General features: G+C 48.7%; 1 protein-coding gene across 2 annotated transcripts; it reads left to right on the top strand.

The window, feature by feature from the left end:
- The first annotated feature begins 3,191 nt into the window (after positions 1-3,191).
- Positions 3,192-14,451, top strand: LOC144720674 (fibrinogen alpha-1 chain-like). 2 transcript variants are annotated; one of them, XM_078597622.1, is made up of 10 exons: positions 3,192-3,359; positions 4,703-4,816; positions 5,806-5,989; positions 6,317-6,462; positions 7,373-7,614; positions 8,494-8,633; positions 10,940-11,749; positions 11,804-12,232; positions 12,721-12,878; positions 13,798-14,451. In XM_078597622.1, the coding sequence occupies exons 1-10, from the start codon at positions 3,303-3,305 to the stop codon at positions 13,825-13,827; spliced, it is 2,310 nt and encodes a 769-aa protein (XP_078453748.1). In that variant the 5' UTR covers positions 3,192-3,302; the 3' UTR covers positions 13,828-14,451. The 2 variants fall into 2 exon arrangements, with proteins under 2 accessions (XP_078453748.1, XP_078453747.1); XM_078597621.1 differs by having other exon boundaries at positions 10,940-12,232.
- The last annotated feature ends 13,346 nt before the right edge of the window (positions 14,452-27,797 follow it).

Below are 27,797 nucleotides of genomic sequence, written 5' to 3'. Positions count from 1 at the left end.
ATTTATGTGCCATACATAGTGGCCTCTTTCCAGGGAGGGCCAGGCAGGAGGGGTGTGTTTGTGGCGGCATTCCACCACGAGGTGGCGGAATGCGCGTGGCCAACTCGCCTCGTGCTTCGCCTCCGTGCCCATCACCTCCACGCCAGAGGTCGCAACCGGGTACCCGATACCCGTACCCTGCCCGATACCCGGCTACCCGTACCCGGCCGGGTACGAGTACCCGTTTGCGACCCTGGTGCGGCCGAGTACGGGTACGGGTAAGGAATCAAAACCCGTTTGCGACCTCTGCTCCACGCCCACTTCTCAACTGCTGCTGGGCTCTGTGGGGTGGCCAGAATATCATTGCTGCCTCTTGGAAGGGCACTCTTGACTGGTGCGATTTGCCGAGGGATCCTCCAGGCTTGGCGCTTCGGACTGCTGCCACGGTGTAACAGTTAGCAGCGCACTGGACCTGAAATCCAGAGGTCGCCGGTTCGATTCCACCTCCTTGCGCGGGCATTGCAAGAATGGGACAAGTGATGAAAAACGAATAGGCAATAATACAGGAGGTGTTACAATGTTAAAACACCAAATAGACACCTATTACAAGGCATCAATTCTGCAGTATGCACATGTGAACACAGTGGATAAAACATGCAACCGTGTGGTAAAACATGCAAACGTGTTATGCAAATTTTGATTTAAAGTTTTCGTGACTGCAGGGATTCATATTCTTGGTTCTTTCGGTAAAGTCACGTAGAAGGGAAATAATAAAATAATATAAATATAAAACAATAAAAATTCTCACGACGTTTGGACTGCAACACAAGCAATCATCATCAGGTGTGAAATCCACAGCAAATTTTCTTGCTGTGGATTTCACACCTGATGATGATTGCTTGTGTTGCAGTCGAAACGTCGTGAGAATTAGTATTTAAAATGTATATTATTTTATTATCTCCCTTCTACGTGACTTTACCGAAAGAACCAAGAATATGTGTCATGCAAACTTAAAATAATTGCTTAACCCGAGCTATCATTGCTTTGATAGCTGCATTGCCTTCGTGCTTTTCGACTTGTGGCGTTCTCTGGTCTAACACTTGTGAGAGAGCCATCAAGGAGGCTCTCTCTGGTGAAGGCCAATCCGTTTCATAGATGATGCACACGTTATTAAAACGAAGGCAAATGGATCAAGCGGTGACTTAGATCGTCATGGGGTTTGTACGTTGGTGGGTGCCAATCGGTGCGTTCATTCCAAACATTCCACTGGAAACGGTTACCGGTTCATGACTTTGTAAACCGGCAATCAATTCTGAAAAAGGTAACCGGTTTACTCTGACGATCATTTGACAACCCTAGTTTTGAGCAATACCCCTTCCTCAAGAGTAGCATCCAGTTCTAGACATTTTTATGGTACAGTATTTGTAAAAATAAAAGTATGTACTCCTATATTTAATGTATTCAATTTTCGAGCATTTTAATGGACAGAAAACAACAAAGCACGTCGTCAGAATTGCAATTCGATTGAGAAACCATCAGTTGATGATGAGGACGATGGTTATTTATCCTGGGCCCTTAGATGTCACTGCATGATGACCCAGCTGCTCATTTCAAGCAAAGCAAAAACGTTGCAAGGAAAATAAACATGAAATATGTTCTAATTCTTTAAACATTACATGAAACACAAATTGTGACGGGATGATAAGCTGTTATCTCTGCAAGCTCAGCATTTGGGGACAAACATGGCAAGGTCAGAGTATGCCACTCGGGGAACATCAAACACCCTAACCCCGGCACACGTGCACATATCAAGGCCGTAGCCATGGAGTCAACATTGGGGGGGGGACCAAATCTTTCAGGGGGTCTGCCCCCCCCCCCCCCCCACAGAAAAAAAGATCAAAATTTGAAAACTAATTTTCTGCCATTTCCTGCCTAAAATATTTTTTAATTCACAAACACATAGGATGGACTTTTTCTTTCTTTTTTACAATAATGTCTAATAGTGTATTGTATTACATTGCTCTGTTTTTTTATTTTTTACATTTTCTTGTTTCATTGTATGTAATGGCAGATATTAGGGATTAATAAAGTACAACCATAACCACAATCATATAAACAAAAATCTATTTTCCGCAATATATTGGGGGGGACATTTTGAGCATATTTTAATATTATAATTATGGCCTTGGCACATATACTTCTAATGTTTATATGAAACTAAATGTACATAGACAAATATACAAAGTGTATATGTAGACATTATTGTATGAGCGCACTTAAAGTTTAAATAAAACTTGCAGTGTAGTTTGTGGTATAATCCAAATAATAAAATAACCAAATTACATTGCCGTAGGTTTTTTATGATGATTCGGAGATAAGGAAGTTTCTACTGAATTTTAAATCCATTACCAAACTTTAACATCATTACCGATCACCTCATCCCCTACCACAACGTTGTGTATTATTTATGTTACTGTCCTTAAAACGATATTTCAGAGCCTTTGCTTGTAATAATTGATTTACAATTCTTTGTCAATCGACTGTTCAAAGCCTCCCAACGCCTTGTTGGTCAAAGATATTTGACCGTACTACACCATATACAGAAATGCGTTATAAATTGCATTATTATAGCTGCTATGATGTACTCTCTGTTATTAGATATACTGTATTTATTTGGAATTGTAGGCAGTCGTCCTCCAATTACAGCGGAGGGCAGAGGAGCGACGCTCACAACAACGAGCGGAGCGCAGGGCTGATAAAACGCTGAAAGTTTGCACAGTGGGGAAAGCACGGTTGTTGCATCTGCCAGCCATCTCAATCAATCCATGGTACCACCTGGGTCTGTCCTGCGAACTGCCAGCAGGCCTTCGACACTTCACGTGGCCGCAAAGTGCACCTAGCCTGGCACAGACGCCGTTGTGACGTCACCGCCACTTATTGGCGAACGGCGGTTGTTGTATTTATTTGAGTTTCACACTTATCTGGCCATACATAAAATGACAATGTAGATCATATCCGCGTGGGTTTTCGCGAAACCATGGGCTGAATTCTGCAGTAAAAAAATTTGATATATCTGAGATCGAATTGCACAAGTCACAGTCCACCCACTTCAACCCCCCCTCCGCATCCCTCGCATCAAAAATGCTCGTCACATTTCCCGTCTAGTGCCTCCCTTCCACCCTCCCCCGCATAGTCAATATCGCTATATAAAGGCAGCATGCTCACGAAACGAAACGCGCAGGACCTACTCAAATAGTTTGCCGCTGGTTTTGTATTTAACTCTCAACGTGGTGTGTGTGTGTGTCTGCGCACACCTTACCGAGATGGCCATGTCATCCAAGGTGCTGGCCTCCTTAGTCATTCTCCTGCCCATCCTCCAGGTCAGTGGTGCTTTGTCCTTACACTTTAGAACATTTTTTCCGTGACACGTTTGAGCCATTTGTCCGTATCGATGGTTAGTTCACTGTCACAGAAATGCTACAAAATTCAATAACTGACGCTCTACTTTGAAAACGGCTGCCAATTTTACACAATGTGTATCTGCTCAATGTTTTAATTTCACCAACGCATTGGAGTTGGGCACGTGTGTTAAGCTTTCAATAAATCAAGTGTAAACAGCACAATGAGTGGATGTTGCATATACTGTATGCCTATGTATTTACTGCAGTACTCTATAGAAAGTACTGTAATTAAGTATAATGTCCTGTATGTTACTGCAAATGTGCGATTTAGAGAAATTGTGATATTGACAAAACCTCCGTGGAAAATTTGCAGAATTATGTTGATAACTTCAGCTGCTGGTAAATGGTGGTGGAGATTATAACCTGTCATCTGAAATTCACAACATTCTACTTTTTGGGTAAATTTAAATCTACATTATTTTGAGAGCTAGTGCAGGAGCGCATGGTTTTCTTGTTATAAACTATCGTTTTGTGGAACGATTCAAATATAACAAATCTGCTGTAATAACCACGCATTGCACTGGTTTATATGGTAATGTATCAATGTATACTGCCTAGAAATGGGCACATGCTTGTACTACCTGAGTTACATTTACAGACAATTTATATCCAATTATAACTTGGTGGGAAGTCAACAAATGCTGTCCTTTAGTGCGATTGCTTCCGACTATAGAGAACAGTATCATGCCATTCATCCAGCAGCGGATTGGCAAAGGGCTGTACATTCTTACATTTATATAAAATGCAAGAAAAGTCACTTTCCACTCACAGATATGTAAACACGATAACGTAGAGGACAATTTATGCAGCTGGCAGCAATCGAGGGGTACATATATCCGACGATGTGTATAGTTGACTCTAATTGGCAATTAGTTACACAGAAGCTTATTGTCATGGGATTGTTATTATGCCTGTAGATAATTCAATGTTAAACCTGTGCAGGGATTGGGAGAGTCAACATCACACCAATTGATGGCAAAGATGAGGCTTCATACGTGTCAACCCATACGGTTTACCCGTATTGTTGTACAGGGACATTATACAGCGTACAGCCGTTTCAATACGGTCAAAAAAAACTACGTCTATTTGTTTGTGTTTCTCCCTTGTGATGGGACTTTGTAGGATGGACGTTGAGATTGATAAGGGTTGAGTTGGTCTGAAATAAGGTAGGCACTGATAATGGATTGACAGGAATGTCAACAAGTGCGGTTCGTGCTCTCGATCGATGCTTACCGGCCGTGCCGCACGTCCCCGTGCTCTAGGTGTGCATTGCTGAAGAAATCAGTTTGCGAGGCCCTCGTCTGACGGAACAGCGAGCGGCCGGGCTAGGATCGTGTGCATCGGCGACAGCTGACCTCTGCGTGCACGGCGACTGGGTAAGTGGCGAACGTGGAACAATGAAACACGTATTCCAAGATCTGGCTCGTTCCAATCGGTTCACTCCGACTGATGTTTCCTTTCACTAATGGCTTCATCAGTGCCTGCAGGAGCAGCACGAGCTATGACACACATTGGTAAAAGCATAGCAGTGGACACATTTCAAGCAAGCAAACTTGACGATGTCGTGATGGATCATCGGATGCCATTGTTCACATAGTCTTGACATATGCGCAGGTATTCATGTTAGGATATGAGCATTTTGATGTCAATCCCACGTACGAAAATACACGTTTATTAATATCCATGAAAAGGTATGTATTGGCTACTATTATAGCCACAACTGGTTTAATCATTGTAACATGAAAACAAAAGCATTTCATTTTAATAATAAAAAAATTGAGGCTTGCTGATTACCAGTTTTAAGTGCATTAATGTGTTGCAATATATGTATTTGAACGAATAAGACAAATATATTTAATGCTATATGTCAAGTGCCGGTGCTCAGGCTCCCCAGAGTGGAGAGTTGTGTGATTATCAAACATCAGGTGCGTGCAGTGCCACTGCTCCTGTGATGCTGCTGCAATACAACCACTAATATGGATCTACAACAAAATTTTTTTACGAGTGAACTACAGGAATGAGCATCGTGTCAAGTTCAGTTTGCATTTAAATGGTAATGAGACTCAATTAACAAAATGGATTAGCATCTAGTAATTTTTTCATGAAGTAATGTATTCTGAATTACATCCATATATCCTCCAATTACAGATGTTTATTTTTAGGTTTGTGGCTGCCCTAGGAATGGCTTGCCATGTTACTAAGCTTTATACTTAGCCTTGGAAAAACGCCATTCACCATTGCTAATGATAGATTTTTTTTTAATCTGCAAAATGATGAGACATTTTGAATTTAAAAGTGTACATTTTTTTTTACGCAGGAGGCAATGTCAGGAATTGGGAGCAATAATATATCTTGTCTTCCTTAGGGTCGCAAGTGCCCGAGTGGATGCCGAATGCAAGGCCTGATGACCCGCACAGAGAAGGACATTGGAAAGCGCATCGGGGACCTCACCGAGAGGCTCGCGCGGTTGGGACGCCTGTACACACAGGTGCACACGGACTTCCGCGCCGTGAGCGACACCTCCGGACAAACGCTGAACGAGCACAACGGTACGACGACGCAGGAAAAAATTTCCCCCTCTTCTGCCTTGTGAGGCGGCGGAGGACAAACTGAGACACGCTGGGAGGTCGACTGCTCGGGCGCGTAATGAGGTGCTCATAATGAATTCAAGGGTAGCCCATGAACTCTTTGAGAGAAAAAATGAAAGTGTTATGCTGCGACAGTGATGAGATATATGAATAAAATGTGACCGTGAAAAAAATAACCCAAAACCAGTTGATCTATGTTCTTTTGATTTAAATACTAAGCGTAAAAATGTATTCCGATTCTGAATGTTGCATGGGCATGACAGAGTGTTATTTGTGCTTGTCCCTCAGAACTCGAGGTACGCTACTCGGAGGTGCTCAGGGAACTGGAGAGAAGAATCATTCATCTGCAGAGGCGCATCAACATGCAGCTTCAGCAGCTCACCCTGCTGCAGCACAACATCAAGACCCAGGTCTCACAGATCCTTCGAGTGGAGGTAAGGAGATTCATAATAATGTGTGTTGATAGAGTGCAAAAGAGTGCACAGGACGCCACGGTGGCGAGATGTTAACTACCTCGCCCGGGTTCGATCCCAACCCTGACGCCTGCATATTTGGAGTTTGCATGTGCTCCCCGTGGTCGCATGGATTTTTCTCCGGGTCCTTTGGTTCTTCTCTCCACATTCAGAAAACGTGCGTTATTGGCTGCTATATATTCCACGTGATAAGCAGTTTTGTTGAACTACTATTTGTGGCCAGGTCACTCCTGAAAAGAGCTATATAGATCAGTGTGCCTTTCCTGGTAAAATAAAAAGTTTAGCTTCGTTTAGTAATTCACATCAGGGTGTTGCAGAGTGCTTCATACATGGTGATTCAAAGTAATTGTTTTAAAATGTAAAGAAAAAATGGGTTACAGAGCCGATGACAGGGGGTGAGAAGGGAGGGGAAGGGCGGGGATAATTTGCTATTCCTTTAAAACCGTCTACAGGGAGAGAATAATTACAAATCGCACGTCTGTTTGTGAGGTGATATGGGCAGGGCCAATTTTTTCACCGAGGAAGGGCACTGATCCAGAACCAGGGGCACAAGCCACCGCTGTATCAGGTGCTGGATAAACTGCACACACCGTGTACGACCAGAATAACTGTGTAATGGGTTCGAGCTAGCAGATGAGATCGGAAGGCTCACCACCACCACCATGATATCGTTATTTTACAGCCAGGATAGTTCTCATCCCAAATAAACTGCCGCCTGCTCGCTTGAGTAAGAAAACAACTTCACCTTCAATGACTTATGGTTTTTGGTAACGTAATTTTCGTGAGGTACAACCCCAGCTAGAACGGATGTGTTTTCTGTATTAATTGTTTTAATGCGAATATGTTCACTGAAATGTGTGTGCCCGGACAGCTGGACATAGACGTTGCCCTGCGCACGTGTAAGGGATCATGCGCGCGCTATATGGAGTATCGCTTGGACAAGGAGAAAAACCTTCAGCTGGAGAAGGCCGCCAGCTACATTGCCAACCTCAAATTTGACCGCTTCGAGGAAGTTGTGGTGGAAGAGACACTCAACAGGAGGGTTGAAACATCAAGCCACACATTCCAGCCAACGCCGCCGATTACGAGCGCATCAAACGTTGGTCCTCGCAGGTGAAACAAAACGCGATTAAAAATCTGCACGGACGAATGTGTAGGTCACGCGTACACACAAAAAAGACAAAGATCCCCCGTATAGCCTTAACAGACTGTTGCGGCAAGTGCTGTTAGCGAGCACCTATGATGGCCAGACTGGCTCACGAGGGGGTTGGGTGGCCAGCACCACGCCCAGACTCATTTGTCTCCCTCGTGGCGATGTTTTTTTTTATGTACCACACCGGGTACTCATTTGAGACTGAGTCGACCTAGGGGAGGCCCATGACCGGTTCAGATAATCGTCACCGATGTTGGCCGTGAGCGGGAATTGAACTCGGGTAGCACAGCGTGCTAACCGCCACACTACCGCACCCACACACACAGATGAACGCCAGGAATGCCAAGGCATGCGCACGGTGGATGTGATTCATACAATCGGTCACCTTCACACACTCACATATGCATGCCAAGTGCAGTTATGGGCGCAAACGACCTACCGCCGTTCGCGCTTCCCTGATGCCGAGTCACTTAACACACACAACACGCCACGCGCCAAGGGGTCAGAAATCCCCACCACCACCACCAACCCCTCCTCCTCCCTAATTCCCGTGACAAGTGGTCCCTCCGGTGACACCTTGTGGCAGCACCAAGCAGACATTCCTCGGATCCTTCGCAAGCTCACACAGCCGTGACACGCTCTCAGCACAGGCCACGGCATAGACTACACACGTGATGATGCACCAGCCCTTCCCGTGTGCATTATACTATCAACTGTATTCTCCGGATAATAGGACACACTTTGACCCCCCACCCACCCACCCTGTGTTTCACAGCAAAAGTTTCCGATGTTAAATGCGATCGCAATTGTGATGTCATCCCACGTTTTGTGCTCCACAGGGAACCTACGTACGTGGATCACGGTCGGTTTAGCAATCCAAACGAAGTGGCCCACTCGGCTTCCTCCTCCTCCACACACACGTCGTCCTCATCCTCCTCTTCACAGCCGGTGTCGCCCGATTTGGCGTTTCCACTTCCTGGTAGGACATTCCGCACTGCCATATTCAGCATCGTCAATAAAGTCATCATCATCACCATCATCTGGATTCGAGAGGCTCTCGGAATGTACCACCGCCGTGCAACAATGGTTCACTGCACACAACTTAGCCCTTATACCGGAAAAAGTCAGTGGCCATCATGTTAGGTACCAAGCAACGTCTCAATTCAGCAGCATTCCCCACACACATACACATCTTCGATCACCGACCACTTCAGCTACCTCGGTGTCATCCTAGATTAAACTTTATCCTTCGACCGTCAAACCAACCATATCATCAGCTCATGTAATTTTCATCTGAAGGCTCTTAGACACATACGTTCTCTCATCTCTACTGAAATTGCCAACACATTGGCATGTTGCATAGTTGGGTCTCGCCTTGACTATTGCAACTCCGTCCTAGTCCGGACCTCCGCTGGCAACCTTAAGAAACTTCAAAGACTACAAAACAACCTGGCACGCGTCGTCATTGCCCACACTCATCCCCGTCTCGACTCACTAGCTTGTCTCCGTGCTCTCAACTGGCTACCCATCGCCAGTAGGGTCACATACAAGACCGCCTGCCTCTGCCACAATGCCTTCATATCCGCCTGCCCGCCGTACCTTTCTTCATTATTGACAACTTGCAGCTCAGCATACGGCAGATGCCTGCGCAGCGCGACTCACGACCTCCTCTTGATACCAAGATCCAGGATGGTCATGTCTATGCGCCGTTTCTCGGTGGCAGCCCCAACAGTCTGGAACGATATCCCTCTGCACATTCGCAGCATCACCTCAATTGCCTCCTTCAAGAGAAACTTAAAAACTCACCTCTACAATCGTGCTTTCGAGCGACTCTGAGCTTGGCTCCGCGCCTCTGAGTTGCGGCTACTACGTCTGCAAATTTGCGCGCGTTACAAATTGAACTATTATTATTATTATCGGGGCGGTGATGCAGTGGTCCAACGGTAGCGCGTCCCCTGCTCGTTGCAGAGGTTTACGGTTCGGAGCGGGCCAGCCGCTCTGGTTATTACTGCGTTGTGTATTTACGATTAATTACGCACCGTTGGGTTCACAGTGGACGTTATAGATCCCCCTGACGTCATTCGAAATGAGGAGGCTCCTCGTGTAGCAGCTTCATTGTCCACATTTGCCAAACTCTATCAAGACTCTGCAAATTACTCAATTGGGATTAGCACAGAGCAACATCACCCCACGCTGACATCCTGCTGCAGACGACGTCTGCGAAACATTGCACCTTTGCGATAGCCTTGCTCTATTAGTCTATGAGAATGGCGCGATTACCCAGTGTACTAAAAATGTTTTTTTTTTTATCAGAGAACAACACAAATCGCAGGCAATGCCAGAGACAGGAAACATGAAGCCTTGTAAACTGCTCGATTTTATTTTTTACGAACATTGACCACATTCATTGTGCTTATTACAGCTATTAGCTTATTCGTGTTCAGTTTAATTGTGTCGTTAACCCACACCGCTTCATTCTTACCACAGCAAGCCAAACTGGAAAGAACATCGTTCTGCTTAGTAACATGCCTAGAATATTTACACTATGAGACCTCCTTTACCAGTGGCAAAATATAGTGATAGGTTTTTACCCTTTCAACTGGTACAAAAACTGACACCTTTATACAAGGCATCATGTTTGCAATAAGCACAACACAAGCAGTCAAAATGCAAACAAAAATAAACAACTCTGATAATGATAATGATATGCACTGTCCTTGAAGTTGATTGGTCCACACCCGAGACAGCTTTTTGTTAGAGCCTAGTCTCCATTGGTGTTGGACCAGATGATGCCAAAAGGCATACAACTCAAAAACAGTGCACTATCAGAGTATTGAGAGCTCGGGGTAAGCATTTACACTATGAGACCTCCTTTACCAGTGGCAAAATATAGTGATAGGTTTTTACCCTTTCAACTGGTACAAAAACTGACACCTTTATACAAGGCATCATGTTTGCTTGTGTTTTGGTTATTGCAAACATGATACCTTGTATAAAGGTGTCAGTTTTTGTACCAGTTGAAAGGGTAAAAACCTATCACTATGCCTAGAATATTCAGTACAACCATCGCTCCAGCAGAACACAAAGTCTTGCTCTAGACGCCATCATCACACTGTGTACGTATATGTGTGCATTTGTGTGTCACCAATGTATTTTGAAACACGGTTGTTGCCAATTATCAATCACTTAGCTCTGTTGATAAACGTGCGCTTCGGCACGTGGAGTTGAGTTTGTGCTGCTTTTCCCGTACTGTACGTGCTCTCTCTTCCATCCCTTTTTTGCCAGGATCCAACACTGGCACCAGCGAATGGGACTTCAATTTCCACGATGAAAGTACAACGGGGAACGGTCCACGTGACGAAGCTGCTGCCTCGTCGAGCGCCCACAGTCCCAGCACTACTTCCCACCACACAGCCACCTCCACCACCTCGTTCTCCTCTGGCACGAGTGGAAAGGATGTGGCGCCATTGGGCACCGGGGTCACTCATAATAGTGGGGTTCGCACTGGTGGGAGCATGATGGATGGAAGTTCATCCAACACGGGTATAGGCGGGGGCTCCAAAACCACGACCAACACGGGCAGTGTGCAGGGCGGTAGCTGGAGTACAGGTGGAAGAACAGAACCCAACACAGGCAGTGTGCAGGGCGGTAGCTGGAGTACAGGTGGAAGAACAGAACCCAACACAGGCAGTGCGCAGGGCGGTAGCTGGAGTACAGGTGGAAGAACAGAACCCAACACGGGCAGTGCGCAGGGCGGTAGCTGGAGTACAGGTGGAAGAACAGAACCCAATACGGGCAGTGCGCAGGGTGGTAGCTGGAGTACAGGTGGAAGAACAGAACCCAATACGGGCAGTGCGCAGGGTGGTGGCTGGAGTACAGGTGGAAGAACAGAACCCAACACGGGCAGTGCGCAGGGTGGTGGCTGGAGTACAGGTGGAAGTACAGCGACCAACACGGGCAGTGCGCAGGGCGGTAGCTGGAGTACAGGTGGAAGAACAGAACCCAATACAGGCAGTGCGCAGGGCGGTGGCTGGAGTACAGGTGGAAGAACAGAACCCAATACGGGCAGTGCGCAGGGCGGTAGCTGGGGTACAGGTGGAAGTACAGCGACTAACACAGGCAGTGCGCAGGGCGGTAGCTGGAGTACAGGTGGAAGTACAGCGACCAACACAGGCAGTGCGCAGGGCGGTGGCGGTTACGCCGCCGGAGGAACGGGTGCGCAAACGGGGAGTGGGAGCACAAGCGCACACAGTGCTCACAGTGCTAGTGGAGGCACGAGCAGCCTAGATATGCTCCCAGCCCTTCCAGACTTTGGCACGTGGGATATGCCAGATCACTCAGACATATTCAGTAGGCGCCGTGTGTCCACATCCTCCACGACGTCATCCAGCAGTGGCGGTGGCCACGCCGGTGCTGCTGCTAGTGGTGGTGGTGGTGATGGAGGAAGTAGGTTTGGTAGTTTATTCAAAACTGATTTTGGGCCTGAATTCCACGAAGAGTTCCGAAGCATGTTGCCTGGGGCCAGCAGGTCATCATCTTCGTTGTCGTCGTCCTCAAGAAGTACGTCATCCACATCAGGTGAGGAATGACGATTTAGTTTTCAATGACGGTTGTTTTATGCATGTTTGTGCTGTTTGTGATAATAATTTAAGATATTAACGTGTGACTAATGACCTGCAATTACTTATTTATCGATATTAAATTTCAATATAGTATTATATTATTCCACTCTATCGGTATGGTTTGACATGAATAGACCTCGCCTGAGAAATATGCCCCGAATTTTTGCCTGTGGGAAACGTGGTGACCGTACTGTTCCCTGGCGTAATATATACTGCATCTATAACAGGACCTTTGAATGCATGTCAGTTTTCAAGACTCAGAGACTAGCTGACCCATGCCAATGTCTTTCCCATGATCCTGACATGAGCACTCAATCCAGGCCACATCAGACTCAACTCGTTGTATTCTGGAGAAACGAATTCACATTTAAACCCGAAAGTACGTTTCTCCTGCTCAATGTGTTCGTGCCCCTGAAGCTCACCGTGCGAGTGTGCTCCCTCCAGGAGGGAAGACCGTCACCGAGTCGGTGGTCACCAAAGTTCTGAGCAACGGCACGACCATCACGCACCACACCAAGCACGTGTCCACGTCCGACGGAACGGGCGTCGCCAACGACGGCGTGTCCCCGCTGCTCGCGGGGAGAAAGACCAGGGCAGCACGGGTACGTGGCGCACGGACACACTGACCTGGGCGACGCATGCACGCATGCACGCGTGCGGCGGCGGCGGGCGGCCCGACGGCTCTCACACGGCCTGCTTTGTACAGAGGCGTTGACGTCTGGCGTGGGACCGGTTGTGTTGTATGTATGTACGTTGAACTTCTGTCGCACCGTACGTAGCCAACCGTGCAAATCGGAGGTGCGGTTAGGTGGACGCCAATCGCCTGTGGGACAAGTGTCGGTTATGCACAACAACAACAACAACAAAAACAACTTCTTTTCATTTAATTTGCATCATCTCAACCACGTACAGAAAATTAAAGGTGCATTAAAAGTCCATGTCGATTGCTTGCAGTGGACTGAGAGAGCAGCTTCTCAAGCACCACATGCACAGAAACGCAAAACTTCTGCCGTTCCTGCTCGCTCTCATCACGTTCGGCTGTCCTGGCTACTAGTTATATCGCAGCCAACATGTTGGTCCTGAGAACAATCGCAAACCTGCCCTCCTTTATCCCGCACACTCATTGCACCTTCCTCATTGTGCACGTGTCTTAATATTCAGCATATCACAGTTACGCAGATGTACGCCAGCTTACATTGCTCAGATATTGAGCGTTTGCGAACTCATACAAAATGCCAAATTATCCTGTGTTTGCGTGTTACGTCAACTATACACCCGCATAGACTGTATTGAACTTATTTTGTTGTACGCGAGAGGGGAGTGGAGGGGCGGTGGTTAGCAGGAGTGTGCTAGAGTCCGACTCACGAGCACGAATAACATCAGTGGCGAGCGTTATCTGGACCGGCCCACAGTCATCAGCAGTCGATGATGATTCGGTATTGGTCAATTGCATTTTTAAGTTTCACTGAATATGATTGAAACAAATGAGATGTGTGTGCTTTTTTTATCACTGTGTTACAGAGACGAAGAGCCAAGGCTACACGACCCTGACATGATCATCGCTTCCATCCCGATTAGTTCAGCCATCCAACTGTGATCAACTGCAAAGGCTTCGTTGTCCGTGGCTTCCTAAATTTAAACACAATTGAAAAGTACACTTTACTAAGCTACTTGCTTTATATGGTTAACAATTCTGCAATCTAAATTCGTGCAAAAAATATGTTTTCAAAAACAGCACGCGAAAACACGTTGTGAAATGTGACCTGTTGAGAACGTGGCACGACTAGAGAAGAAGACTTTGGTAATCTTGTGCAGGCAATCACAAAATCAGAAAATGTTACCTTGGCTCGCGATGGTTGTGAGAATGCGTTCCTCACATCCGTGCAGCCCAAAGTGACTGCACGCAACACAATAACACCTGGTGCGTTACGTGACATGTTGGAGATTTGAAGGTTGTATTTTCTTGCAATGCCTATTTCGAGGAATGTTATCTGTGTTGCACCAACTGAATACGAGACGTGTTTTGAAGAAGTACACTAAAGCAGATGGATTAATAGTAACAAGCTTTGCAGTTTGCCAGAAATTATGGAAACATTAAAAATATATATTTCATCAGCAGTCGACTGTCTACTGTTCGCTGGCTGTGCATCCAATAAAGAAAATTTCCCGCATTTACCCATTTGAATCCGTTAGCATTGTTTGAGTGGGAGACCACGCTTTAGAATATCTCTCACAATGGGAGCTGCTGTGTGTTGGAATGTCATTCTTTAATATTCTGCACATGTGAGTATACATCGGCCAACAGCCTGAGCGTGGGTAACCTGGGCTTTGGAAGTTCACCCCAGGTGAGATCGAAAGAAAGGCTATGGACAATGTGATCACGATTGCTGCGAACCCTTCGCGCCTATGAGCCCCTGCAGGATTGGGGACGTTACCAAGAGATGATGGCTCCGCTCACGTTGGCTGTGACTCCAGGCTGTGCATAATACTGGTAGGAACCCACTGGTTCCACCAGCCCACAGGGGATTATTGTGTACGTCCGTCCGTCGTGCAGGGAGGGGCTGGGTGGGGAGGGAGGGGTTGGGTGGGGAGGGGTTGGGTGGGTAGGATGGGGCTGGGTGGGGGGGCTGGGTGGAGAGGGTGGGGCTGGGTGGGGAGGGTGGGGTTGGGTGGGGGGTGGGAGGGAGGGGTGGGGAGGGGCTGGTCACCCCGTGGTGCCCTTATAAAACTCAACGTTTAACCCACTCACGCCGGCTTATGCCCGCCCGCACAGTCGGGCATATTTGCGGAATACACCACGCCGCCGTTGACCCTGGCCATTGACCGAGCAACCCAACGTTCCTACCAGCTCCTTCCGCAGGAATGTGTTAGGCGCCACCGTGGCAAGATGTTATCTACCTCGCCTGGTATCCAGGAGGTCGTGGGTTCGACCCTGATCATAACGCCTGTCTATTTGGAGTTTGGAAGTTCACCCCGTGGTCGCGTGGATTTTTCTCCACGTCCTCCGGTTATTCCCTCCACGTTTATAATCATGCGTTTAGATCATTTGGCTGCTATACAGTTCCACATGATAGGCCACTTTGTTGAGCTATCATTTGTGCCCAGGTGGCTTCTGTTAAAGAGCTATATAGCTCAGTGGGCCTTACCTAGTAAAATAAAACAGTTAATGTTGAATTTTTTAGATAGTTTAAAAACTCCTGCCCCTCAAGGCCATCGGTGTCTACTAAGTGCCCGGTAAACATGTGAAGTATTGGAAAATGACGGCAGGAAACTCCTTGACGGGAACACACTTCTTTTATTAAATCTTGACTTGTAACAATACAACGCGTGGCCTCTCTTCTTCACAATGCGCTTCTCTTGACTCTGGATTCTGTGCTGCCGGCTCTCTGTGCCTCGTGTAGACTCCGCGCCTCGGCTACACTCCTCTCTCGCCTCGTGTAGACTCTGCGCCTCTGCTACACTCTCCACTCGCCTCGTGTAGACTTTGCATCTCTCTCTCTGGCTACACCGTATGCATACTCGGCTCGTGTAGACCTTCCTCTCTCTCTGGCTACACCGTATGCATACTCGGCTCGTGTAGACCGTTCTCTCTCGCTGGCTACACACTATACATTACTCAGCTCGTGTAGACCGTTCTCTCTCGCTGGCTACACACTATACATTACTCAGCTCGTGTAGACCGTTCTCTCTCGCTGGCTACACACTATACATTACTCAGCTCGTGTAGACCGTTCTCTCTCGCTGGCTACACACTATACACTACTCAGCTCGTGTAGACCGTTCTCTCTCGCTGGCTACACACTTATACCTTACTCTCCTCTACTCTCCATTACTCTCCATTACTCTCCTCTCCGGGCTCTATCTCTGCACCTTCGTCTTCATTCTTAGATGGTTCCACTTCTGCCCCTGCTCCTCTGTGCATCACCTTATATACCCCTTCTTCCCGGGAGACGGAGCGGATGCGGACCTCAACGTCGGCACCGCTCCTCAGTTACCCAATCCCCACGCGCTATCCCTACGATCCGGTTCCGCTCAGCGCGTGTTTCCACTCCCCGACCAATCACACCGCGCTGCTACCCGATCACTCCCTCTGGGCGCGTCACCGGCACACAGCCAATCAGCAGCACTACCCCCACCCGCGCACTGACGCCTGCTCCTCCCCGTCAGCGCGCGTCACCACACACACACCCGTACATACGCGCTGGCACACGACATATACACCCAGCGCGTATCACCACTACATCACCCCCTCCCACATAGCTCGCAGCCGGCCCGGCTGCTAACAACAACCAACCGCGACGATAAAACGACAACCAACAAAAAAAAACCCCGTAACCCCCCGAGTGTGCCCCGTAACATAACACAACAACAACAACAACAAGAATAACTATGTACAGATTGACAATGAACCCGAAAAGTCAACAATAACACGATACGAGCAAATTCGAAACGAACGCGCCCCACGTCCCTGCGACTACACGCATTGACGAGGCGCTCCAACTGCCCCGACTCCTCACGAGGCAGGTCATGCAAAGTAGCACGACCTGGCGCGAGTCCGTCTGGCTGGTCCATCGTATGGGGCGGGACACTGACGACCGTCCGGCGGTTCCGGCTGCTCCAGACGGCGCGGAACGGGCCTGAAAGGGCCGGCCCCGCCGCGGAGATCCGGCCGCCGGTGATCGGCAGCTGTCAGTTCCGAGACACCTGGGAGCAGATCAGGCGAAAATACGTGTGGATCAGGCAGAGACATTTCCCCCTCTGGGTCGCCGGTCACGTCACACGCCCGGCCATCACGACACAAGGGGAGGCCATATGGAGGCGAGAACGGTTTCAGTCGGGAGGGGTGAACGTACCACCGGCGCTTTCCCCACTTTATCTGAACGCACTGGGGCCGTGCAACGCGCACGACCTCCACGGGTCCCCTCCACGGTCTCAACAATTTAGGCGACGTAGCCAAGGGTGCCTGAGGGCAATGCAGCCAGGCCCTGTCACCTGGTTTCCATTCGTGCATGGACACCTTCCGTGCCCGCAACCGTTCATTAGCAATTTGGCGAGCCCGCGAATTAAGCCGCGCGGCCTCCCTCGCCTCTGTCAGCTTGTGAATATTAAACTTAATATGTTCTGCCAAATTAGAATTAGTTCGTGGAGCGGACAGGCCAAGTTGCGTTTCTATTGGCGGGTCAGCTTCCCGACCGTACATCAAATAGAATGGGGAAAACCCCGTAGCTGCATGGGGGGCCATTCTATACGCGGCAAGGACTCCCGGGACCTGCAGGTCCCAATCTACATGTGCCTCGCACACCTGCTGGCACAGCATGGAAGTCAAGGTTTTGTGGAGTCTCTCCACCATCCCGTCAGTCTGCGGGTGGTACGGGGAGGTACGCACCTTCTTGGTACCCAACAGATCGCACACCTCTTGCAACAATTTACTCGAAAAATTTTTACCTTGGTCGGTCAGCAGGCGTTCGGGAGCCCCCTTGTCCAGGACATAGCCCTGGACGAAGGCATCCGTCACAGCCGCTGCCGACTGGTTAGCGAGAGGCCACGCCATAGGCCATCGGGTAAAGTATTCGACCCCCACTAACAAATATTTATTCCCTCTCGGCGTGACTGGGAAGGGCCCCAAAATATCGAGTGCAACGAGCTCGTTGGTACGCGAGACCTGAATAGATTGCAGCGGTGGATTAGCTGCCACGGCCGGTGGTTTACGCCTGGCGCACTCAACGCACCCCTTCAGAATATGCACCACATCACTTCCCATTCCCGGCCAGTAATAGTCACGCTGAAGCAGGGCAAGCGTCTTGTTAACTCCCAAGTGCAAGAGGCGTTCGTGTGCCGCCAAGACAACCCTCCCCCTCACAGCGGAAGGCACCACGAGTGCGTTCCGCCGGGACAAACTGTCCCATTTCAATAACACGCCCCGCTCAAGTACATAGGAGCCGGTACGCTCCTGGTCCCCCTCGGGACCCCCAACCTTGCGGCGCAATGCTAGCAGCGAGCTGTCCGCCATCTGGAGGCGGCCCCATTCGCTGAGCGACAGCGAGAGCAGCGAGTCCCGACCCTGAGAGGCAGTGGAATCATCCCCGATCGGTGCGCCCGCTGTCGCAGCCAGTGCCCCCATCTCCCCCGCAAGCGTCGGTTTACAGCGCGCCGATCCCGACAAACACGCGCATTCATCACAAGGCAACAACCGCGACAAGCAATCGGCATTCGTGTGTCGCAACCCCTTACGGTACGTAGTCGTAAACTGATAGTCCTGGAGGACTTCCAACCAACGCGACAACTGGCCCGAGGGCTGGGCGACCCTCAATGAATACTGTAGCGCCGCGTGGTCCGTTCGGACTGTAAAGTGACGACCATAAAGATATGGCCTAAACTGCTGCACAAAAAAAACAATGGCAAGCAGCTCGCGACGGGTGACACAGTAGCGCTGCTCCGCCGGAGACAACACCCTACTACCGTAGGCGACAACTCTTTCGACACCCCCAACGACTTGGGATAGCACCCCCCCAATGCCCGTGTTGCTAGCATCCGTGTCCAGCAAAAAGGGACTGGCAAAATCGGGATAACACAAGGGTGGGGCACCCACCAAGGCGTCCCGGAGGGAGCGAAACGCGGCCTCCTCCTCCGGTCCCCATTTGAACTTCACTCCCTTCGCCGTTAGAGCGTGCAAGGGTTTTGCAATAGTGGCGAAGTGCTCAACGAACCGCCGATAATAAGAAGCAAACCCGATGAAACTACGCACGTCGGAAACGGACGTAGGTGTCGGCCACGAACCGACACAATCCGTCTTCGCGGGATCGGTGGAGATCCCCGAAGAATCGACAATGTGACCCAAGTATCTAACGGACCTACGAAGGAGGTGACATTTGGCCGGTTTAAATTTCAACTTAGCCGATCGCATTCGCAAGAACACCCCTCTCAATCGCCGGAGGTGTTCCTCAAACGTTTTACTGAAAACAATGACATCGTCCATATAAATCAAGCATGTATCCCACTGCAAGCCCGACAAAACCAGCTCCATAAGTCGCTGAAACGTCGCTGGAGAGGAGTGAAGTCCCATGGGTAACCGGTTAAACTGGAACAGCCCCCCTGGAGTCCGAAATGCTGTCTTAGGTTTCGACTCTTCGTCGAGCGGCAACTGCCAAAGAAGACGAAACGAAAACGGGTCCCGACAATTTGATATCTCCAATGCAAATGGACGCCCTAACCTGACCGATAATGCCCAACGATCCCCCATTAGCGGCGTAAAATGGCACATCCACTGGAAGCAGCGGACGACATTGGACCGGAAGAATATTATAAATGAGGTCCGATATAATAGTTGCCGATGCCCCCGTGTCCACTAACACCCTAATCTCAACCCCATCAATAGATCCCGTAACAACGGACGAACCCGCCGAAGCAGCCACAATTCTATGCCCCAATTCCGCCCATTCAATGTCTCCCTGGTCCCGGCCGAACCCCCCTCGCCGAACCGAATCCCCGAACCTTAACCGGCCCTCCTCCGCCGCAACGCGGCGTCCCATGTGTGCCGAATAAACAGGCCGAGCGTGTGAGGTGCCGCGACTTGCCGGGGATTGTAGAGATGACTTGGGCTCTCGGTCGTCGTCCAGCCGAGCTCCCATGGCGCGCTGCCGCGGAGCGCGGCACCCGGACGCCACGTGGCCCCGGAGGCCGCAGTTATAGCACGTGACGAGGGTCGGAGTAGATCTTGGTTGCTCCGACTTTCGGCCCGATCGCAGAGGCGACCGGGCCCCCGGCCTCCAGTCCCCTGGTCGTCCCGTGGCGAACGCCTCCTCTCGTGGGCTGACGACTTGGGGTTCGGCGACCACCAAACCCGGGGCTGCGACGACAGCAGCGTTGCAACCAACGCCTTGCTTCCGTTGTAGGGCCTCGTGCGCTTGAATACTCGTGGCGTACTCTCAAAGAAGAAATATCAATCTCGTCAGCTGTGTTGATAGGGACCCCCAGGTCCTGCGCCAACTTGAGCAGCTGCTCCAAAACCATCGCGTCTTGGCCCTCCTCGTCCATCCGAGGGAACGCAGCATCAGCAAGAGCCAGCAACGCCGTGCGATAGGCCAGCGCGGTCTCCGTGGCCGCTTTCCGTCTTGCGTAGAACTGATGGCGGCACGTAGAGGGAGGCCCGTAGACCCTGGCCAACAAACCCAGCGCATCCTTCAGCGTGGAGCGGTCCGACTTCCGTGCAGCCCTGAAGGCCGCGAGCGCATCGTCGTCCAGCATGGCGGGCAATGCCCGCAGCGCCGTAGCATCGGACCACGCTGACATCTCTTGATGCGCCAAAAACCTTCGCTGAAATTGGCCCCAGTCTCCGCCTTCCGCCTTGAAGGCTGACAACGTGGGCAGGCGCTGCTGAAAAATGAAGTCATCCGCCTCGTGGTTCCTCTCCGCCTGTCCGTCGGTGTCTAAGATGGCGGCTCCAGCAGCAGACGTAAGATGGCGGACCCCCTCGCGCGCTGATGACGTCGATGCGCGCGCTTGGGAACCCACCACCACGTGGCGCTCGCCGTTCCCGCCAAAAGTAGGCCCAGGCGCAATGGCGGGAATCCCCCATTCGTTTTGGCGGGAATCTGCGGGGCGACCTTGTAAAATGTCCCCCACCGTCCCCGCTCCTCCCGACGAGCTGATCTCCGCCAAGATGGACGCGGCGGCGAGCAGCAGCTCCGCCAGTCGGGAGTGCGCCTCACGAAGCCCGGCGTCTGTCCCCGGTCGCTCGGCCGGCGCCGTCGACGGACCCTGCAGCGTGGGCAAGTCCTCTTCCTCACCCCCCGCCACCAGCGGCCCCGAGTCGTCCAGGTCTTCCTCGCGGTCAATCCCGTGGGTCCTACGGGTCTTCCTCGTCTCCATACTTGGAAGCCCGTTTCACTTCTGACGCCAGATGAAGTATTGGAAAATGACGGCAGGAAACTCCTTGACGGGAACACACTTCTTTTATTAAATCTTGACTTGTAACAATACAACGCGTGGCCTCTCTTCTTCACAATGCGCTTCTCTTGACTCTGGATTCTGTGCTGCCGGCTCTCTGTGCCTCGTGTAGACTCCGCGCCTCGGCTACACTCCTCTCTCGCCTCGTGTAGACTCTGCGCCTCTGCTACACTCTCCACTCGCCTCGTGTAGACTTTGCATCTCTCTCTCTGGCTACACCGTATGCATACTCGGCTCGTGTAGACCTTCCTCTCTCTCTGGCTACACCGTATGCATACTCGGCTCGTGTAGACCGTTCTCTCTCGCTGGCTACACACTATACATTACTCAGCTCGTGTAGACCGTTCTCTCTCGCTGGCTACACACTATACATTACTCAGCTCGTGTAGACCGTTCTCTCTCGCTGGCTACACACTATACATTACTCAGCTCGTGTAGACCGTTCTCTCTCGCTGGCTACACACTATACACTACTCAGCTCGTGTAGACCGTTCTCTCTCGCTGGCTACACACTTATACCTTACTCTCCTCTACTCTCCATTACTCTCCATTACTCTCCTCTCCGGGCTCTATCTCTGCACCTTCGTCTTCATTCTTAGATGGTTCCACTTCTGCCCCTGCTCCTCTGTGCATCACCTTATATACCCCTTCTTCCCGGGAGACGGAGCGGATGCGGACCTCAACGTCGGCACCGCTCCTCAGTTACCCAATCCCCACGCGCTATCCCTACGATCCGGTTCCGCTCAGCGCGTGTTTCCACTCCCCGACCAATCACACCGCGCTGCTACCCGATCACTCCCTCTGGGCGCGTCACCGGCACACAGCCAATCAGCAGCACTACCCCCACCCGCGCACTGACGCCTGCTCCTCCCCGTCAGCGCGCGTCACCACACACACACCCGTACATACGCGCTGGCACACGACATATACACCCAGCGCGTATCACCACTACACATGTAACGTCGGTCCAATGTTGGCACGTGGTTGGAACCGTTAGCCGAGTGCTCGCCCAACGTTCCGTGTTTTAACGGAGGAACCATTTGCAACCGTCTTCTTGGTTCTTTCGGTAAAGTTACGTAGAATGGAAATAATAAAATAATAAAAATCAAACTTAATAATCAAATAATAATAAAACACAATGTTTTATTTTTATTCTTTTATTATTTCCATTCTACGTGACTTTACCGAAAGAACCAAGAAGATGAATCCCTGCAGTCACGAAAGCTTTAAATCGAACCATTTGCCACCGGTTCAGAGTTGTGTTCGTATTGAGCCAATGCTGGTGAAATGATTCCCTGCCAGAACAGAAGCAAGTGTGGCTGACGGGATGTGTACTAGATATAGGAAGGAGACATCCCTTACGGATCTGTGTTACTGATCTTCTTCACAACAGCGGCGGCCAATACGTGGATTGTGGATCACAACACATTTGTTGTACATCTCAGGACAAATCAGGACAATGACATCATAAGCAGGCAATTCTCGTTCGGGCTGATGGCAAGTACAAATCCCCGACTAAGAACTCATAGATTCACAAGTAATAACTTGTACCAATAAATGGCGCGATTAATTCGTGTCCGGAGTACGGTATACAGCAAGGCCGTAGCCATGGAGTCAACATTGGGGGGGACCAAATCTTCCAGGGGGTGTGGGGTTCCCCCCCCCCCCCCCCCTCCAGAAAAAAAATCTAAATTTGAAAAGAATTTCCTGCCATTTCCTGCCTAAAATATTAAAAAATTCACTAACACATAGGATGGAATTTTCTTAGTTTTTTACAATAATGTCTAATAGTGTATTGTATTACATTGCTCTGTTTTTTTCTTTTTTACCTTTTCTTGTTTCATTGTATGTAATGGCAGAGATTAGGGATTAATAAAGGACAACCATAATCACAATCATATAGACAGAAATCTATTTTATAGCAATATATTTGGGGGAACATTTTGAGCATATTCCAATATGTATGTTTAGTAATGAAGGTGGTATTTCCGATTTAGCCAGCGTGTTATTACACATACATCGTCAGTAGAGGGCAGTGCAGCACAATCCATTGCACTCTCCTACGCTCCAACATAAATGTTCCCCGCCACCGACCGGCACTGACCACCAGGACGTTTTAAAGTTTAATTCATTAGGTATAGCCATGTGAGCCATGCGGCTCATGAGTCGGGTGCAACCGCAACAAACAAAATATGAACATAGAACATCTTAAAGCCACGACGCGCAACAGAAACATCCTGGATAAACCAGCAAATCTTCCATTAAAAACCCCACCGTATTACAACGCTGTGTGCAAAAATCTCAGTGTGATGCAAATCAAACAATAACAACCATGAGATAATTTAGATTAAAGTTATCAGGCCAACTCCGCACTTCCGCAAGAAACATGGCTTAACCATATGTTTTTTTGAAATCGCCAAAATAAAGCTATAAAATACAATCATAAGAACTTTGATTCAAATTTAACAATAAACAAGGTGAAATGATCCCCATGAGCCACAGGGCACGCGCGAGGGGGTTTCTCATCCAGTAGTGGATCGCCACGAGGGCTATATATGCACTTGCTACGAGAGTTAAGACACTCGGACATCCCTGTATTAGGTGCTCACGCATGTTACTGCTCTAAAATGCCGGGCAAAATAAATCAATCAGACACCACACCTTCACACGAAGCTGTCACTCCACGTAACATTTTTGACCAGGGACGTGAGGTCAGGGGAGGCAGGGGGGGGGGGGCGCAGAGCCTCATCTGTCATACTCCAATGAAAATAGCTGTTACGAAAAGTAAAAAAAAGAATAATCAAATAAAATAAATATGAAGACTTTTCCACTGATCTGTGTTATAAATGTCATTTCTGTACGATTCAAATCATTTTTATAGTCAAAATCGCCAAATTTGCGGAGCTCCGCTGCAAATACAGGAAGAGACGAGAGGTGAGGCAGCGACGAGCTCAGCCTCCCCTCTGATTGCGCAACTCCTCAGTAACTGGATGGAGCGCGGGCAATAAGCGCGTGCCTGTTACTATCTCAGTATGTCACCAATGTAATGTTTGTAGACCCTTTCATTTCATGTCCTCGCCTTCCATACTCCAGGTAACTTATTCCACGTATGTGTATACAGATATTTAGGGTCGCTGGTCTCGTCATGAAACTGCAATGAAAAAGCACCAGGGGAGGCAGCTATCACATCTGCCTCACTGAGGGGGACGTGTCTAACACGCCCCCCTCAGTGAGGCCACGCCCCCCTCAGTGTGTGAATCTGGCTCTGACACGAGCCAGTGCCTCCCCAAGCCATTGACCTCACCGCACCTCACTGCTATTGACACACATCCCGTCAGCAACACGAGTGCGTAATTTCAGCAGCATTGATTGGTTCAACGTTGGCAACCAACACTCAGCGTCTCATCAGCAGCTTACTTGACCCATGCTGGTGACTGCCAGACGTTCACAAGGCAAGGGAGCCTGCTTCCCCTCGAGACCACGGGTCCCAAGTGCGATGTAAAAGTCACACAATGCAAGAAGGGAGCCAGGGTCTGAGGAAGAGTGAACACGAATCGCTGCCACAAATTTTGCCACCTTTGACAGTCACAGGATTTGAGACAAACTGGACCGGGAGGTCTGTCAAAAAAAAGGTCTCATCATGCATCGGGTTTGAATACGGTCGCCAATCTTTTCATCTGTAGACCAAACCCAGACATTTCTGGCACCCCAAGTCTACCAAAACTGTGCACTGTTAGTCTGCAATAATGTTCAACAGTACAAAAACTAATTCTGCCACGTCAGATGTAGTTGTACAAAAAACTACAATCACAACCACAATTACAGCACCACACACACACACCTAATATTGCAATCACAACTATTGTTCCTGTGACATATGTGTTCATGAAAGGAGACGACACTGATCCCAACTCTCACAGATCCATGAGCCCAGGTGTTGGCAACCTGCGGCTACTAAAGCCGCATGTGGCTCTTGACGGACTGCTTCGTGACGTTATTTATTTATTAAGCACCACCGTCTCGACGTTTTCACCACGTGCATTGCGGCTCTTCGAATACTGAAGGGGTTTTTTTAAAACCGAAATTCGAAAAAAAATGTCTCTTATTTTGGTTGCCGACCACTGCATTAGCCGGTCACATAAATACACTGCCCATGAAGATCACAGGAAACCTACCGGACAGTGTTGAGGCCAACCAACTATGGTTGCAAGCTGCATTTAAATTTAATTACATAAACAGTACACAAATCGTGAGAGTCTAGAAATTACAAGTGATTATAAAGTGTGATGATGTCCGACTTGTGCCGACTACGATTCCGCAGAAAAAAATGCAGTCGTCCACGCTCCCACAAATCAAGGCCTTGTTTAAATTTGTTTTTTATAAATGTACCGGCTACACTGAGATGACATGGGGAAGGTAACAAGTCAGCTGAAGAGGTGATTACTTTGAGTTGTGTTACGTGATTTTGTGTCGAACTCGGACCAGAGACCTTGGCTGAAAGATCAGCCGTTCACCGGCGTTGGCTCTGCCGGGCCGGGCTGTCCTGGTGAGACAATGTGTGTCGAGGCTGGCCCCAGGGTGTGCTTGTATTTTATTATTATTATTTTACACGCTTTTATTTAACTCACTCTATCTGTTGTTCTTGTCGTTGTATCCTCACATTTTGTAACAAAATGTTTACCCACTTCCCAATGTGGTATCGACTGCAAACTTAGTATATTTATGTCATACTGATGACAATATGTTATTTTTCGGTCTGGCTCTAATTGTCCACGGTAAACTGACGTTGGCTGTAATTGGCCAGGGTCCGTTACGTTATGGCAAGCTTCGGGGCCACTTCCTGGAGTCGTGGAGTTCTTTCATTACAAGTACATTTCATAAAAGCGTGTTTAAAAAAAAAGAAAAAAAAATATTACTTATTAATCGCTGCTGCTGGGGTTATGGACTCCCAGAAGGCCGTGCGGCTGATAGGTTGTGAAATAAATGCCTTTATCATTTGTGGAGACAAACGCCGCTCGTTTTCCTACTTTGTGGCAGGTCAACAACGTACATGGAAATGATGAATTCTACCACGACTCGTGGTCGAGTGCACAGGCGTTTTAACTTTGTTTCACATTCAAACCATGTTCTGTAATTTTTTCATGAATGTTTAGAACTTAAGTTCAGAGTTGGCATGGTGAACACAGCCTGTGATGTTCGTGTTATGTGCAATAGCTGCAAGCGCGTGTGTGCACACACACGTTAATCATTCAACCGGGCAAATGTTTTTCAAAGATAATTTCTTCCCGTTGTCCAATATTTGTTTTTGGAGGACAAACTCAAAGGCACATCAAAGAGGAAAACTCCGATGTGGGTGGGTGCTGCCCACTGGCGCCCTCATTGTGCTTGTGTCACTGGCAGAGTGAACCTGCACCTGCTGATAGCCGCAATCATTTTCAATTTCTGGGTGGTGGTACTACCGAAAATATCATCACGTCCTCTGTAGCGGATTAAATTGCCTCCACCTTGTCCCCACTTACTAAAAACACTAAATTACATTTGGGTTTTGGAGTTTGCCAGCTAAGCACCGGGTGAATCACGAGCTTGTATCAAACTAAAGAAGACAATACTCCTTTCCATATCTGTCCCTCTGCATAAAAAAAAAACATTTTACATATCCCAACGGCCACATGGCCTTCTGCGGTCACAGATCGATCTGTACAAATGATACGCGGTTACGCAAGGACTAGAGGAGTAACCCAAACGTGGCGGCAAATTCGTTGTTTAATCTGCACAAACGCACTGATGGTGATGGTGGTGGTGATGATGGCGTTGGGTGGCCCAGGCGGGCAGAGACGGTGACAATGATGATGAACAAGGAAATGGGTCATCCAGAAGTTGGCTAAATTAATCTTATCCATACTTTCTCATGGATAAGAGTAACCTCGAAATTAGTGGCATATTCATCCTATTATCTGCGCATATCCATGGTTTCTATCTGACTGAAATTGACCAGGAAGAGGTCATTCATCTTATTATTCGTGCGATAGCGTCAATAAGAGGATTATCCACGAGGTGTTCTTACTTTCCACTTTGATTGTATCATACAATATAATCTTGGCCTTGACACCTGCAAGTTCATAGAAATTTTCATGGTGAGTAAAATGTGCCAGTGGGATCTTGATTTGTTTCATATTTGTTGACGTTGGTAAGAAACATTCAGCCGTGAAATGTTTTACAAGAATGACTCAAAGCTGTTTAACAATCACCATTCCCGCCAGATCAGGTGATCTGATCTGGCGATGTTCACTACCTTGCCAAGTATACAGGAGGTCGTGGGTTCGACCACAACCCTGACGCCTGTATATTTGGAATTTGCGTGTTCTCCCCGTGGTCGTGTGGATTTTCCTCTGGGTCCTCCAGTTTTTCCCTCCACATTTAGATTCAACATGCGTTTAGACTGTTTGGCTGCGATACATTTCCACATGATAAGCAACGTTGTTGAGCTATCATTTGTGGCCAGGTCGCTTCTAAACAAAGGGCTATATAGCTCAGTGGGTCTTACCTGGTAACATAAAAAATAGTTTTTAGTTTAA

This window comes from Lampetra planeri, chromosome 9, assembly GCF_965212315.1.
Source record: "Lampetra planeri chromosome 9, kcLamPlan1.2.h2, whole genome shotgun sequence".
NCBI lineage: Eukaryota > Metazoa > Chordata > Hyperoartia > Petromyzontiformes > Petromyzontidae > Lampetra > Lampetra planeri.
The sequence above is the reverse complement of the archived record's forward strand: the minus strand, read 5'-3'. Positions and strand labels throughout refer to the sequence as shown.